This window comes from Alligator mississippiensis, chromosome 4 (assembly GCF_030867095.1).
Source record: "Alligator mississippiensis isolate rAllMis1 chromosome 4, rAllMis1, whole genome shotgun sequence".
NCBI lineage: Eukaryota > Metazoa > Chordata > Crocodylia > Alligatoridae > Alligator > Alligator mississippiensis.
In genome coordinates this window covers 173,692,657-173,710,711 of record NC_081827.1, presented here as the reverse complement: position 1 = coordinate 173,710,711, position 18,055 = coordinate 173,692,657, and the positions used below count along the sequence as shown (strand labels likewise).

Sequence of the window (18,055 nt, the reverse complement as noted above, 5' to 3'; positions counted from 1 at the left end):
ACAGCTGCACTGGGCTCTGGAGCCCAGTGCAGCTGTTTGGAGCCTCCCAGCTGCAGCCAGCCCCGGCTCTCTGTAGCTGCTGCCAATCATGGAGCCTGGGCTGCTTGCAGCAGGGCTTGCAGCCTCCTAGCTACCTGCTGGGAGCAGCCCAGGCTCTGTTGCTGGCAGCAGCTACCCAGAGCCGGGGTTGGCCGTGGCATGCCGAGCAAAATGGCCTTACATGCCATGTTTGGCATGCATGCCAGGGGTTGCCAACCCCTGATCTAGAGGATCAATGGTTGCTACTACTACCAGACACACCTGATCCATGAGTTACAAACTGGAAGTTGGGGCATGTGTCTTAAGTTCCAGCCTGCAAAGGGCCATTTGGGGTCCCCCATACCTCACACCCACCCCCTGCCCTGCCCACTGGGGGGCTGGGGCTTGGGGGTAGGCAGCAACAGGTAGGGAGTAAGGGGCACTGGGTCAGGACTGGCCATTGATGTTTACAAATGGGTCCTGGTACAAAAAAGAATGAGAACCAATGATCTAAGACACCACATTCACAATGAAGCCTAAGCAGGCTGTCATGTGGTCTGAGACATTTCCCTGGGAGCAACTGTAAATGTAGGGCCTAGACCATGGTTGGGAAAACACTCTGTGGTAGGGGAAGAAAGCATGGAAAAAAGTCAGCAGACAAGGAAAACACTCATGAGCATGGACTTGAGAGGAAGCAGAGAGACAGAACTCCTTAAACAAAACTGTCTGGAGGGGCAGATCTAAAAATCCTAAACAACCAAAATGGCTGCCTCTTTGTTTCTATATTGTTCAGGGAACCAGGTTTTTGCATAATTCTTTGTTAACAAACAGCGCTGCACCAAAGAATACACCAATTTCTCCAGCTAATGGAAACATTCCTGCAATGTTGCAAACACTAACTTACTGGGGGGAACGGGATGTGGTGGGGGGGGGGGAGGGGGTGCAAAGGCATAATTCTTCCTATTGACTCCCTCTAGCCCAATGGCGAATACCGCAAATACCATCCAGGATTAATTGAGAAGTATGGACCATTGGAAACTCATGGGAAAATAAAAGACAGAATTTTTTTTTTTTACCATTTCCCCCCACATTTTAATTAGGATCATGCCTAATATTTTATTTAGGATGACCAAAATCCCAGAGGTAATGCATTCTTCTGTCCACGTAACTACTATAAATTATGAAAATACATTGCATAGTGCTGTATATTTATGTGCTGCACATCTAGTAAGGTAGATTTTCCTGCACAAGAACAGTTTAGTTAAATTGCTAGTCTGCTAAATGGAAATACCACAAGCTATTAGGGTTTGCACTTTCAGCATGCAAGTGACTGGCCTATAAACAAGATTTTAACAGCTTCTCTTTTGAACAACTCTGACTGTTTAATTAATCTTCAGCCATTAACCATTCATTTAAAATGCCACTTACGAAATCTTAATTTTGCACATTATCAGCCGGTTCACAAATAGCTATCCATGAGCAGAAGTGTAATGATCTCCCTCTCTCTTTCTTGGAGCTTACCAACCTTATAGTCAATTTTGGCTTCTTAATTAACCACACACATATTAGCATTTAAAATTAAATGGCAGTTTTAAAAAAAGAATTAACGTGCAGAGAAAAGTTAACAGTCATATTATTCGGCTGCTTTTTAAAGGGACCAGACCCACAGTTTGTCCAAATATTACACTGTGCAAAAAAGAATTTTAGCACCTTTTACTTATACCAGAAAAATAAGCAGCAGAAGAGAGAGATGTAGGGTTATACAGTTCCATCCAAATAATATGGAGAACATCAAGTTTTACCTTGATTTATACATTAAAGGGGTGGATACTACCATCTGTACATCACTCAGTATCCTCTGCTATGGTCTCACCATTCAATAAGAGAAAGGGCAGGTCTTAAGGGCCCTGTCTTTTACATTTGTATCAGAAAGACTGCAAGAAAGGAATGTCAGCAACAAATTGGCAGAGCTAATATAAACTATGCAGCAATATACCATGCAAGAAAAAAATGGACTGGAGATCTAAGTCTGAATATACACGTATTCTTATCACAGCTGCCATAACTTAGACTCATCAGCATCTGCAGCAGGACGGTCGCTAGGGAGCTGTTGGACTACAGTATTTAAGATTTTACACATCTGTCAATAAATGAGATGATCCAAATGCAAACCTAGCACTCAGGATGTCTAGGCAGATTTGTGACTATTCCTGGTAGACTTTAGGTCTGCTAAACATGGAACAGCTTACAAATAGAATTTATGTAGCATACTGGAATACCAGCTCCGGGAAACTTAACACTGAAAACCCTTTCAGTTTAGAAATCGAGTCCTCAAAGTACTCTAAAATTCACATCTTACTTGGTCACCCCCAAATTTGGTATCCCATGGCATGTACAGTGGGATCAGTATTCCAGATTCAGGGCCATTTGAACAAGGGGTTCCAGGGATACAGCTGCCTGTGTGATTAAAAAGCAGCTTTCCTTAAAGTTGAGAAATTCTGCCAACAGTTTTTGTGCATATCTGGGGATCCAACAAAGCCCCTGATTAATGGTTTCAATTGCTTGACACTTACTGCAGCTTGTCCATAGACTTGCTATCCCTTTTTGATGCAGCAAAATTGTAAATGTTCCTCATAAAAGAGTTTGTCTTTCAACAAAGGCATGAGCATAATGCTCACAAGGCACTCACAAGTACTGCACATATGTGGACTAAGTAGCCAAAAGGGCTTCTCACTTGTGTATTTCACACGAGGGAAGTATCTGTAAGAGAAAGCCACTAACTGGAATAAAGAGAGCTAGAAGTTGCTTGAATCTAAATTGGGGGATGGATGGGAAGAAGGCATGCTGCTACGATCTGCCTCTGTCAAAGGTTTTTTCCCCCTTTTGGGGAATGTTGTCTTCATATAGCAGCAAATTCAGGAGTTCAAACTATTTTCAAAAAGAAAATTAATTACTCATGCAAATGTAGTCTGGGGGGAGGTTTAAAGAATGGAGCTGTGGGGGGAAATAGAGGAGAGGGGCTTAGGGCAGTGGCAAGGGATGGGGATTAAAATGACAGAAGGTAAGGGAAGGATTGAAGATTGAGGGGCTCAAGACAAAGGGAGACCCAAACCAGTGATTACTCTCACTGGCCCTGTTAACTTAAAAGATTTCAGTGTCTAACCATAATTCCCATTCCACCAAACCAAAGTGCACAAGTGAAGAGCAGAGTTCTTTATCAACCATAAAGCATCCTTTATCTTTACCTAACCACATGTAGGTACTCAGCTACAAACCTAGATGATAGCTGCCACTGAGTGAATGATCACTATCTTGTACAAGAATCATTTTTCTTCTGTAACTAGCCAACCAAGAAAACTTAAAGATAAAAAACATTGTTAATGCATTAAGGTAGTAGTCTGAAGGTTACCTGGTGGCATCTCGTACTCTTCTGGAATATTAATTACAGGAAAACTCTGCAGCCAGGAATGCAGGATTATGCCAACTTAACACTGTAGATGTTGCCACGTGAAGTGGATCAGCTGTGTCAGTATGGCTAGGGACAGACATTCAAAAAGCATGAGCCTAAATTGATTCAATCTTTGCAGGTTAGTCTAACCTGGCTAGGCTGAACCAGTTTGTAACTGGACAGACATTCTCTCTGGACTGAGGAAATTCAGGCACATGCCTGCAGTGTCTCAGGCTAGAAGCTGAGGGGTACTAGGGCAGCCCTCCCTTCCCTTACAAGTGCTAAGCTGGGGTGGGGAGGGGTGTGGCCAGGCCCTGGCAGAACGCTTTGATTAGGGAGGTTTGATTACTGCATGGTCCCAGGCTTTTCCCTGCTGGCTGCTCAAGAGGTGGGAGTGTTGCCAGCCCCCAGCAGTTCACGCATCTGTTGATGATATAGAGCTTTTCAATCTCCCGCCCTATTTCTTTATACTGTCTGCAGCAAGCTGACAGGCAAGCAACACAGAAGGGGGCTGATAACAGTGTTTATCACTCCATCAGCAAAACAATAGCCTCTCTCCATTAGTTCAAACTCTTCTTAAACAGCTTACCAGCTGACCTGTTGATTAGCTCTAAAAAGCCCTAAGCATCACTGTTCTGTCTGCCTGTACTAGTAAAATGAGACACATACACACACCTCTCTCAGCAATAGCTAATACCACATGCCTACGGTCCATGGGGCTGGGGTCTGTGCTGTGGGAGGAGGGAAGGGGGGAGGGGATTCCTCCTTAAGCAGCAAGGTGGGGGGAAGGGCAGGGGGAAGCTGCTGTGCCTGCAGTTTCTGCCAGAGAGCCAGCAAGGGAGCAGAGGGGAGGGGCCAGCTCTGCTGTGGAACAGAGAGCCCTGCCCAGCCCAGAGAGCATACTGAGCTGCTGGAGGAGCCTGGTTTATGTTAAACCAGCAAGGGGCCTAGGACAGACATTGCATAAACCGGTTTGACCCAAATCAGTTAAGTCTGATACTGTGTTCAACCATGTTTATCTCAAACTGGTTTCAGCCATTTTCAAACTGGTTTATGTGCACTGAACATCTGTTCTGTTACAAGTTTAAACCAGTTTCTGATCACTTAAACCTGTTTATGTGTAATATCTGTCCCTAGCCGATGTGTCCTGGAACAGCTGATCTGCTTCATTGCATGAAATAGATTTCACCTGTTGTTCCACAGGGTCAGACTCCTGCCACTCCTGGGGTTTTGGAGCCCAATTCTATGCACAACACTCTCAGCATGCCTCTGTAAGTAGGGAAGCCTGGGCAGGTGCTTCTGGGAGCACAGGAGCCTGATCCTGTAAAGAATTCCCTGAAGTCCTGTGAGCCCGCCCAGGACAACTGGAAAACGCGGGCAGCTCCAGGCTACACATGCTCTCTTGTCTTAAAACAGAGGTCCGCCACAAAACAGCAGCACAAATTCATACTAGCTTTTGTTGTGGCCACAAATTTGGGCATTTGTGGCATAACAAAGGGCATGGACATCTGTTTGCAGCCTTTGTGTGCAATGCCCTTATACAATCCTATAGCCAGTCTGCCTTTGAACTGTACTGAGCAGGTGCTGCATAAAACTGCCCTAGAGTTCAACACTTAGCCTACTCTGCAAAGTGAAAACCTCCCACATCTGCTAAATTTTAAAACCCCTTGATTACATCTGACATTAAACTGCCACTTCCTCATCATTGAAACCGTAGACCATTTTCCACCTAACTGCTGATAATTCTTAGAGTAAGAAGCAAGGTTTTTTTGGTAATACCTTTATTGGATCAACTGTATAGCTGGAAGATATGATAAAATATATCACCAAAAAACCCTTGTTTCTCACATAATTCCTGAACCATCACAGCTACAACAATATTCCAATCTCTGACACAACCCACGCAATCCAGTGAGCTACTACACTGGATCCTCTAAAATGCATATGCACTCTCTCCCACTAATTACACACAGAGGTGGAGGGACTTACCTTTTTCCCAGTCACCCTATGTCACAATCACAGATCTGCTAAATTGCTTCACCATTTAATACAGCTGCACCTAGCTCAATGAATGCAGCTGGAGTGCTTTCAGATAACTCACACTGGCTATTGCCAGCTCCAGGGAGGCAGTGGTATGTACCTTAACTCTTCCTGTTTTTCTGAAATCTGAGTTTTCTGAACTCTATATTCCGGAAGGGTCTGGGTTACCACAGGAAATCCTTAACTCTAAGTATAGTCTTTTTTGTCATTGAGATATTTTACATTTTAGGCTTTAGGTTCTTTCAGGCAAAGACCACCTTACCACCTCCCCAAATGGGACACTGGCTCTGACTATAGTGGTTTTTAATGTATGACAGATAGAGCTCCAGAGTTATTTCTATTACATAAAAGAAAATTGTATTTCTTTTTCTCAGACTAGTAGTTTGAAATTTCCAGACAAGACACACAAATAAACTGAGAGCTATGCTTGGCAATGACTTTAGCATCATACTTTAAAATTCATACTTCTGGGGTGAGAAAAATAAGCATTTTACACTTCCTTAGAACCATTCTGGAGACAGTCTCTGGTTTGAAAATCTTCACAAGTTCAAATGGAAAAAGAGAGAAGTTATTTACTTAAAACATGAAATAGGATTTCAACATATTTTGTGATTCCCATCTAGGAACATTACCTATATCCTTTTTCACTATGGTCTTATACCCGGGCAGTGCCATGGCAGAAATAAATAAAGTTAATACAGTTTAAGGCTAGTGTGGCGGTGAAGTGCCCCCACAGGCTAGTGAGGGAGAGAAGGGAGGACCCACAGACCCCAGACCCCGAGAGCAAGCCCCCAGAGGGGCATACGTACTGGCTGAAGAGCAGTGGGAGGAGGAGCCGCATCCGCGGCTGCAGCCGTGCGAGCCGCCATTACGCCGGCTCTGGCAACAGCTGTTCCCGGCACGGCGAACAGCTGAGCCAATCCCAGCAGCCGTAGTGGCCGCTGCGGGAAGGTTTAAAAACGCTGGCAGGACAGGGAGAGAGGGGGAGCCAGGGAGAGAGAATACGGGTGTGCTGCCCATGCTGCAGGCTCACGCACAGAGCGGAGAGGACCCAGCCTGCGGGTCTCAAGCAGGCAGCTTAGCCGAGAGCTGTAAGCCTTTCGCGAACAGCAGAGTGAAAGGCAGTCAGAGAGTGCAAGCCGAGGCACTCTCTCAGTATCCTGAAGCAGCTGACGCTCAGGAGGCAGGGGAGCGCTCTGTTGATGGTAGGAGAGGGGAGACAGCGGAGGCTCCAGGAGGGAGCTGGAACCAGGGGGAGCACCCATCAGCTCCTCCTGATTCGGAGGAGTATTATCTGTAAGAGAGGAGAAAGAAGGAATCACTCCCAGCAGGAGGGAGAACGACCGGGAACCGGGGAACCGGTCTGAGGCCGTCATACAGGGCCTGGAAACATCTGGAACGCATCACCCAGAGGTTGGCATGTGGACGGGGTGTAGGGGAGGCGGAGCCCCGTGGATCACCGCGTCAGGCAACCGTGAGTAACACCGTCTATCGGGAGGCCCCACCCAGGATAAAGATCTCCACTGTAGACCCCTCTGAAGGTAATTGAGTACATCCAAGTTGTGGCAGGCGAGTTGAGGGGAGGGGCAACACCTCGATAGGCCAGGCGGAGCGAGTCACAGGCTCCACAGCTAGGAAAAGAAATTACACATAAAACGGTATAAGTATAAACCAATTCAAATCTGTAACAGAACAGAAGGTCAGTGCACATAAACTGCTTTCAAAATGGCTGAAACTGGTTTAAGACAAACTTGGATGTAGTATCAGACATAGGTTAAATTGGTTAAATTAAATAGGTTAAATTATCAGATTTAGGTTAAATCAGTCAAGTGAACTTCTGGCCCAGAGCCCCTATAGGTTCAAGTTAACTTGTAGTCCCCCAGCATCCCAGGATGTTTGCACTTTCCCCACAATTCCCCCCTTGCAGGGTAGGTGGGCTAGCCTTAGCTCAGGCTGTCTGCTCCTGCTGAGCAGGAAGCATGCTCTAGTGCCCCCTGGCTTCTGGCCTGGGCTGATGCAGGCATGCATTTCTGGAATCAAAAGTGAATATCTGTTTACTTGCTTATCGGTTCAATCTATGCAGCTTTGACTAACCTGTGAAGACTGAATCAATTCAGCTTCAGACTTTTTGACTGTCTGCACTTAGCCTAAATGACTATCCTTTGAAAAGATATAGTTTACCACTCTTTTCAATCATGTACATCACACATCCCACTGCCACCTCTACTGTATTCTACGGAAAAACAGAATTGTCTCAGACACCATCCTTCAAAATGCCCCATGTGCAAAAGGTGGTTGACATAAGCTGCACAATAAAGGAGAACACAGCTCTGACTGTTCATGGCATATAAAGGAGGTTAGGAAGGCCTCTTCTGTGCTATGCAAGAACCATACCAACAGACCTACAGTATTGTCAGGAATGAGCTATAGCCTACAAGTCAGCAAAGCGGGAACAAAAAGAGGGAACAAACAGGACCACAGTCCTGTGAATAAAGAGTAGATAAGCCTACTGAACTAGGTAGGTAACTAGTATTTAATTCATGGTCATAAAATTAGCCACAAAATAATAAATGAGTGGTTGGGATGACATAATAAACAGCATACAAATAAAATAGATGTCTTCACTGAGTTTGGAGAATTTTTGAAGGAAGTAAAAATATAAACTGCTCCAAAGTTCTAACAGTTTTAACCATACTTCCCATAGCAACAAGCCAATGTTGTTGGGACAAAAATGCTAATTAATAAGTAGCCTTAGAAGTCTGTGGCCAATCAAAAATGTGTACCCTGCAATTAGCGAGGGAGGAAATGCAAAAATGGGTCTATCTTACGCATATGCATTAGTGATAGAGAGGGTATATGATGGGCTTCCTGAGAAACCCAGAGTAGGGAAGAAGAGAACATCAGAATGGTAACCATCTATTCTCTCATTTGCTTTAAATGCCTTAGTAACAGTAGGAATGCTGGACATTTTGTATTGCTTTCCTCTCCTTTGTAAGATCATGATAGCGAGGTTTTGCTTAGGCTTGTAAATAAAGATTTACTATGTCAGTCTCTCTTATGTCTTCAGGGTTCTTCAGCCAGTGATGATATCTACTATACCGGCCAAAGTGCAAACCTCATGAAGTAACAGTTCAAATGACCAAAAAAGCTGCAGAGGCATCCTTTCACTGTCAGATATATTGTTGACCCACATTTGTGATGTGTGGCATTTTCATCAATGCTGTCAGGGCTAATCTATTATTGAACACTTTCTCAGATCAGCTGTTGGGAACTTGGTCTTTCAGTAAAAACATCTTCACCATGGTGAAGGCAAGCATTTTGGACCAAATCCAAGCTCTTCTTTACAAAACCACAGATCAAACAAATCACACAACTGGCCTTCTCGGTTTAAGACAAAAGTGGGGGCAAAAGTGGCACTGGCTCCATAGTTGCAGTCTCTGTATTTCTATAGGCACTATAAGCAACATTTTCAGAAGTGCTTAAGTGTATCTGCAGAGTATCTACACTGCAGTCAGACTGAACCTCATATAGACAAGCCTCGTGGGCTAGCTGGAATCTAGTTAGCTTGGGTACTAATAATAGTGAAGCTGGGATAACACAGGCTTCACCTGTTAAGTACACATTGATCCAAGCAGGCTGGTACAGCCCAGACTGTTGCAGCTTCACTGCTACTGCTATCCATTCTAGCCAATTCAAGTATGCTTGCACATGCTGCAGTAGCTGCGTTTCAGTTGCTGCATATTTACCATGGAGCCTAAATCTCATTGAAGGACCTTTTACCTGATACAAAGGGGTTAGATCAGAGATAAGTAACTCAAACAGTACTGTGTAGATAGACTTGCTGCATCCACTCTGTATGTGCCACCTCCCAAGATGGAAGTAATGTAGATGCCCAGGTATGAAACTTGGCACATGCCAATAAACTCTATAGAGCTTAAAAACTCTCTTGAATTTATTGGCATAGGGGTAGAGCCACAATGAGGTGACTACAGGACTTCCATTTTGGGAGGCAGCACATATGGAGGGCTCGTATACCTATTTGCAGCACTCCTGGTGCAGTACGAGGGCAGTGCAGATATCACCTAGGAGCCCCAGATGTGGTTAGGAGAAGAGTCTCCAGTGCAGGCACCAAAGATGACAACTGTAAGCTGGCCTTCTGAGGACCCTTTGCAAGCTTAAGGACAGAGGGTGCGTTGTAGGCAGAGATCTAACATATAATGCTGAGGTCCATAAAGCTGGAGGGATGCTTCATAACTTAACTATACAAGTCATGCCAGAATCCTCTCTAAGCCCTGAAGGAACTCAGGACTGGAAAGGTACACTAAGTGGCTCAAGCCTGTCCCTTGGGCCTTCCGCTATGTGTGCTGAAAATTGTGGTTCCCTCCTCTTAGAAACATTAATTCATATTCTCACCCTATTAGCAGGAATTTCTAAATCCCTCGTGGGCTCCACAGAAATTCAGTTACAGTGATCAGCCTCAGATCAGGATTAGGGTAAGAAGCCAACCATACATGAGTTACCACAGAAAAATATAAACCAGGAAAGGCAAAGCCACTGATTTCCAAAACCATATGGTCTATGCAGGGAGCTATTTCAAAATAATTTTTGTGCTTTAAATTCAGAATTTCCTGAACTATATTTCAAGTGCAGAACCCCCCGCCCCAAATTCAATTCTGAAAATATGATTTAGGGGAATCTCTATACCTGAATGCTATTTCTGATTTTCTGCATGTATGGCCACTTATTTTGGAGCATGAGTGACAACCTGGGATGTTACCATGTCAGATATTTACTTAACTTCTAAAATTTTTAAGGGCTTGTCCAGCCACAGATGTTTTAGAAAACTTTATCCAACATGGTTACAAATGGATTATATTCTCTAGAAACAACTATAACTGTTTGACACTGAAGCCCTAACTCTTCTTTCCTCAACAAAAAGTTTGAGTTTTTAAAAGGCAGATCCCTGGATATGTTCAAGGAAGTGATGTTTAATAACTTATTTGCATTTCAGAAAACTATGACTAATTAGGAATACAGAAAAATATTCTGACAAAAAATAGGTGCAATTTCTGCCAGCTATTTTTTTTTTTTTTAAACTTGGCATTCACAGAATATCCTGATCACTGCAAATGCTTTTGCTACATCCATGTGTAAGAACAACTTATATTTATATAGCACCTTTTATTGTCAGGAAACCCAAAGGCTCTTTGCAAAATACACATAAGCGCTTACTTCAGTGTCACTGAAATGCAGCCATCACTGGATGAAATGCATCACACAACCAGTGCACAGGAACTTTACATAATGGTTTAAAACAAGATGCATGAACAACAGACACAATGAGCAGAACTGTAGATGGATGGAATACAATTATCCAAACTGGAATTTGGCCAGGACTCCATCGTTAAGTTTTCAGGACAATTACCTTAGATGCAATCATCACATGTACCTCGTAATTACCTGAGAAACAGACTTCACACAAGTTTGCTGCCTGTATTCTGAACTGTACAGGGTTCCCAAGTTAGTGTGGGTCAAACCATGAGGAGACTCTACAGCAGAAGAATAAACTGGGAGCTTTAGGTTTATTCTAGTGGTGAGGAAAGAAAGGTGGTTAACTGCATACAAGTTATTAGTAACACTTAACTGACCACAGAGATACTCTCATTATAAACGGTCTTATAGTTTTATAAAAGTCATTACACATGAAGACAATACATTCTTTTATTAAAAAAAAAAAGACGTCTTGGTTTATCTGATGAGTTTTAATTCTCCATGGTAATGACACATAACTGGAATTCCCAGACTGAAATGAGATCATCTACGCTCTGTTTGTTGAAACCAAAGAAAAATTAACTCCATCACTTTAATCACTACTAAAGTCCCTACATACTCTATCATTAGCTGAGAGAGTCAGAGGTGGGAAATAAGAAACCGTTAGTTGAAAATAAAATTAACTGTAAAAGTCCTGAGAAAGAGGAGTGTGAGCAGCACCCAAACCTTGCTTACATGACAAACCTGCTGATAAATATTCTACCCCATACAAGTCAAACACTTCTGGGTTGGCTAGCTGGCAAACGTTATCCCTTTCCCATTATCCTGAGGAAGACAAGGAAGATGATCAGGAATGATTAATTTGTAATCAACAAATTATTCGTATCTAGGTGCAGCTCAAGAGGGGGTGCGGTGGGGTGACTGCACCCCACTTTGGCTGTGCCACACATGAGCTGTCGGCGTGGAGCGGGGCCTGTGGTTTCAGGTAGCTCCAGAGCCCAGAGGAAGAATGCTGTTGCTGTTGCTTGTTTTCATCTTTCCCTGCTGCTGAATTCAGTAGAGAGGGGGAGAGTGAACATCAGCAGTCTTCACCCCCTGAAATTTGAAGCCATGCAAAAGCTGGGGTTCCTGCCAGACCCAACCCCGATCAGCTGATGAGCTCAGAGCTCATGCTAACCTCCAGATGGAGCCTGTGTTGACCAGGCAGAGATCTCAGGGCTCACTATGCCTGTGCAGTACAGCCAAAGAGAGTGGGGGGGGGGAGAGGGGGGACGGGGACCAACCCCCCATTCCCGGGTCTGCTATTGTCCATAGCTTTTCTTTTTTATCATTTTCATCTCCTCCTAGTATCCCAATAACACCAGGATTTCCTAGCTTGTGTGTAGTCAACATTTTAAGCAACTGCTGGTTGAGATATCACATGCCATTGTATAAATTCACAGCAGATTATTCAGATCTGGCATATACTGGTTGTGAATAAAATAACCTTTTTTATTCTCATGAGAAGAAAGAAAGATTTAAAAACTGGCACAGGTGAGAAGAATCAATTTCATTTTTCCCCCCTAATGTGATCTCCCTGGTTCTACAATTCTCAGAAATTCAGCAAGGCTAGCAAGTTTGGGGACTTCACTGATAGCCTGCTGGTACTAGATCAGTGCAGGCAGACCAAGTTCACCCAGCAATGCTTCTGCTCCTAGTCTGACTAGATAATCTGCTCTTATAATTTTAATCTACATGGGTTCAAATCTGAGAAATTTCAGATCTGGATCTGGATTCTGAATCTCTTACAGTGGGGAATTTCCAGTCTGTTTTGGGTTAGTACAGAGATCTGGGTTCTGATTTTCTCCAAAATATGAGTATTTATGCTACTCCAGTAACCAGAACGGACTGTAAACTATCTGGATTTCCTTATCTGGTGGAACCCTTAGCTGGCATGAAGCTGACAAGCTGCTGCTGCCAGACCCTAGTGTGAGGAGGTTGGTGTTGATGGTATGCAATTAAAGCAACCACTTTTTTGTATCTTTTTCTTGACTATCTGATGAAGAGAGCTCTCTAACACTGTATTCAGATGAAAATGAGAAATTGACATATCCCCTCCTAAATATTTATACATCTGGTCGTGTCACAAACTTCCTATTAGCATTTATAACAATGACACAATAGACATGTCTAAAATTGATTCCAGGATTTGAAAACACTCCCATATCAGAGCTCATACAGCCCTCTCAATATATCTGGCATAGTACTAGGCATTTGCAGCACAGAAAGAGGCAGCAAGGAAGTACATTACAGGCCACAATACAAGTTTCATGCTCCAGCACTTCTTAAGCCCTTCTTCCACCTCGTATTTCCAATTCCTCTTTTTATGTCCACTCATCCATCTTGCTTGCTCAGGCACATATTGGCCATAAAAATCCCATGTACATTTATTAACACCATGACACTAATGAAACCTTATATTTCTTATAGCCCCTAACTCCAGAGGCAACCCGTTTTAGAAACCTCATGGTGCTGGCTGAATCACCAAATCATAGGAATTTCTGTTTTCTTTTTAACTCAAAGAAAAACTTGACCATCTTTCTTTAATGCCATCAACCTGGAATCTTGACAGCAAGGATTAAAAATTGCTCCTTCCTTCCCACTTGGTTATTGGAAAGGCTGTGAAAGGTAATCAGTCTTGTGAAGCCACACTTTACAGTCTGCATAAAAATGCTATGATTCCCAGTCCTCTCCCCAACCTAATTGAAAGTGCATAATATCACACAGCTGGGGAAATGTAAACTGTAAACATATGCAATATATCAAACTATCATAAAAAACCTGTTACTAATAGGCACTTGGTGATCAGCAGAACCAAGAGGGATCTGAAAAAAGAGCCATTCTTGCTGCAAAATATGAACTTTTCCTGGCTGAAAGAAAAAAAAAAAAAAAGCACTCTCTCAGCAGCACAGGAATTGGAACAGAGGCAGTTCATTCATTCTGTTTGTGAAACACGGACCTTTCTATTTCACTGCTGCTTTGTATGGATGCTTCAGGGGTACTATTGGAGCAAATTCTGTTTTTCATTTTAAGGGGTGTAAATCCAGAGTAAAGCCATTGTTTTCTACGCAGTATTTCAGGTGACTGGACAAACAAAACAAGCAAACAAAAATTAAAATCAGAGACTCTGTTACTGGTTTCAGCAACAAATGGGAATTTTTACCTGTCACCAGTAGCCTGTGGATGATGATGCTTGTTTATCTTTGCATAGAGTCCTTCCAAGTACTCTCTCTCTACTGGAACTTGTGGGCCATCACATGGGTATCCAAAGGTTTCTGTTGCCAGTGGGGATGATGGTCTATAGACATTTGCTACAGGGTAAACCTCCCTGAAATGATTTACTCTGGCATAATTTGGGTCCATCTCATCATCATCGATATCAGGTCCTCCAGGGCTGGTGGAGTAATCAGCTAGCCCTCTGGCCTGTTTTTGCTGTAACTCCTGATGCTTTGCACCAATCCTAAAAATGAAAAGAAGAAAAGCTTGAATTTACGCCAGGAGCAACAGTAAAACACTGACTCATCAAGCAGAATTTGCAAGACACCTCTCTGCCATGCTGAACGCAAATTATCTGCATAGTCCTTCAACAGAACCAAATGCCAAATGTCAGTCGCAACTGCAAGTTGCATCCAGAGATTTTTTATTCCATTCCTCTAGCATGCATCTTCTTAATGAGAAGAGTTATCATTCTGCCAAGATGAATGGAAAGTAACATTTTTCCTAGGCGTTTGTGTGGAGAGGCTGTTGTTGTGTGCTTGCACACAGTTGTGATCACACACACCTGCCTCTTAACAGTTTTATTACATCTCAACACAGCATAGGCTTAAATATCTAACCAAGTCTTCCAACTTTTCATTCAAATTATCCAATAAAAAGATTATTACCTCTATGGCCACTTGACCCACCCAGCTTCTTCTAAATAAATTAAGTTGTGAAAAGTGGATTAAACATGAACATAAATGTGAAGGTGGCATAGTTGTCTAAAACAGAAGGACCAGAAGCAATTTGCTTGAGATTTAATTTTTTCCTACATAAATGGGGGACATCGTGGCTCATTATATAGGGGACAGGGACAGAGTAAAACAGAGAAGAAATTAATAGAATCCTGACAGAGATGAATTGGTACATATAAGTGAATTAAAGACTATTACTGGCAGTACTTCGCTGTGATAACGCCTTAAGTGGTATTACAAAATGCTGCTGCTAATCAGAGCCATTGTGTAATCTGTTGGGAATAGGGATGGTAAAACATATTCAGGTAAATTTCAAACCCAGCTGAATGTCAATGATTTAACATTTGCTCTGGGAACAAAAACTTGAATAAGGTTCTATGAGTGTGCAATTTCTGTTAAACATTCAGTGATTCCTTAAGATAACATTATCAAACACAGTGAGAAGGATCAAGACTGAATTCTGACCACTGTAGGAGGCAATACCTCAAACTAAATGGCATTTACGACACTGGAAAGGACAAAATTGAAGAAAACACATATCACACATACTAGCTGCCATTAAAAGTTAATGTCCAACTACTGTTACCATATCTGAAATAAAATACCACTTCATTATACCTGATCAGTATACTGAATGTATAGCAAGAATAGTAGGAGACCATTAATGGGGTGAAACAGACTTTGATGCCAACTATGGTGGATCACGGTGTGTTCAAAGTGAAAGGAAATGATAAATGGATATGTACAGAAATTTTTTTGGGGAGATCTTGGAAGAGATGGAGCCCTGGAAATACGACAACCTGAGCACATAAAAACAATTTCTAACTAAACTTACCCTATTTATCTTTCGCAAAAGATAAGTATTTTAAAATCTACTAGATTATATTATTGTATTTACTTGAATATAAGATGACCGTCCAATAATTAGGTTCTACACATGGAAAAATTATAAATTTGTTATAATTTTCCATGTATATAATCTAATTATTGGAGGTTTCCCTTGAATTTATCCCCCTCTCACTGCTACAGCAGGGACAATAAATCTGGGGGGGCAGGGGATGGAATCAGGTGACCCCCTTGCCCTCTGCTCCCCCTCTTCTTCCCCCTAAAGCCCTTTCCCCCTCTACTTACTGTTAGACCCTGAGCACATAGAAACATGGGAAAAATCTGAAAACAATGACCTTGAAATAATCATACCTAAATAATCATAATTATGTGTAGGCAGTTCACACAGAATTGATGCATTTTACCTTTTCTGAAACTGCTGCAAGTTTGAATACATATATGCCATAAACACACTTTTAAGGAGCAATTTTGTACCTACTTACGTATAGTACAAACTTTGCATGATATTAGTTCAAAGCCAAAAGCCTCATGATTTACCAGAAAGTTCATTGGGCTGGGCCCCAGCAAAGTCAACAGCATTTCAAGCCATGTTAATCCCACATTTCAGCACTGCCTGGTTATATATGTACTCCAGATACCATCCCCACAAAGGGTCCATGCATTAGTTACCACTCCACACCCCCACCCACTCATGACTGGAACCAGGTGCTCTTGTCAGAAGTCCTGGGATACTCCAAAATTTTATACACAAATGAGGTGCAGGGCAACCCATTGTGGCTCCACCTCATGGAGGGCAGGGCCACACTAATCACATGCAACAGGCTGAAAGAGCGGGCAACAGAGGGATTTTGGGTGAACTGCGTGGGACTTGTTTGGTGATGTCTGCCAAATATTTAAGTCTGGTAAAGACACAGGAACAATTGGAAGTAGGAAAGAAAGGTGCAGATAGCTGTGGGAATGAAGGGGAAGTTGAAACGTATTCAATTTAGTGGCTCACCATGACTGGAAAAAAGAGTTGGCACTGAGAGGGACTGCATGCAATGGGCACTACCATATATTATATTTAGATGTGTTGCATTAACCTTTCCTTGTGGTAGGTTCCCATCTGTATGTTTGCCTGATATGGGCCATATGTTTTCCAGTCATGCTAAGTGTTGTTGCATTTAGTCAGCTTCATAGTTGGCTTCCATAACTGAGCACATGCTGCTTTTGGCAGTAGTTTAATGATAGACAATGTATAATGATGTTTTCTTGTATGTGAGTGTAAGAGGGGCCTTTCTCCCCATGCTGATTGGGGAAGAAAAACCTCATCTTGTATTTGAGTAAATATGGCAATATGTAAGCAGCAATCTTTCAAGACCTTTCCCTAGTATAGACCAAGACTCTATTATGGTATAATAAGTATTATGATGACCATACTTGCAATTTCAAACCCAAAACACATCTAACAGTGATAAGGGTGCTGTAGATGGGAGCATTAGTAGGTGTCAGAACTGTGCAGGCAAAGATTTTGGCAGCTCCATGCGAGTAGAAAGGAAGAAAGGATGTTTACTCTCCCTTCCCTCAACCCCCCACTTCTTTCTCAGCTAAATAGCAATTTTTAAATCCTGCGCCCCCCCCTTCCCTTCAAAATAAAACAAACATGTTAATGTAACAGATGGGTCAAATAAAAATACCTTTTTGTGTTCCCATTTTTTCCCTAGTTATTTTAATCCCATTCCATTTACTGTATTTTTAAAAATAGTTTATCTTCAGATGCTGCTATTTTTATTAATTTTTAATATTCTGATGGAAGGAAAAACAGGAAGAAAGAAGTTGTGATCCTGCTATGGTCCTAAAACTTTTTAGATCTTCTGTTCTCATTTTCTATGTTTTTATTTTCTCTTCTGAGTTTTCATCAGGCTCTTTTTCTCCTGCTCAACTTCTACTTTTCTCATTTTATCCTTCAGTCTATTCTTCTTTTTCTTCCCCTCCTCTCACTGTGCCATACACACTCACTCAAATGCTAGCTCAGGTGAGCAGCCATCTGTGGTTGCTGGTAATGTGGCTGAGCATTTCATAGCACTGCTAGGATTCAGGATAAGTTTTTGATTCTTTATGAATTCTAGTTCTATGTACAGAGATTTCACTGAGCAGTCTCATGGAGGGCATGTCACGGTGTTAACAGATGATAGATTTGGTCAGCAAGGCACATATGCTTTCACTTATCTTGCTGTCAATTTCAGTGGCTTGACTGGATGATGGCTCTTTCTGGATTACCAGAAATTGACAGGATTTGGAAACAGTGGGAGAAAAGCCTGTCATTTTTCCAAAATAAATAAAACAACAACAACAACAAGATACAAAGGGACAGGGACATTGGGATAAACCTTGAGAAAAGGGACATTCCTTAACTCAGGGACACTGTCATTCTGGAGTGGGCAGAAAAGCAAACATGACT

At 42.4% G+C, this 18,055-nt stretch overlaps 1 protein-coding gene across 8 annotated transcripts in view; it reads right to left on the bottom strand.

Annotated features, from left to right (window-relative positions):
• PARD3B (par-3 family cell polarity regulator beta) overlaps positions 1-18,055 on the bottom strand; it is a 792,385-nt gene that overhangs the window by 125,561 nt on the left and 648,769 nt on the right. For all 8 annotated transcript variants that reach the window (XM_059727094.1, XM_059727096.1, XM_059727095.1 and 5 more), the window contains one exon: positions 13,980-14,276. In XM_059727094.1, the coding sequence (XP_059583077.1) occupies positions 13,980-14,276 (297 nt within the window). The remainder of the gene's footprint in view (positions 1-13,979; positions 14,277-18,055) is intronic.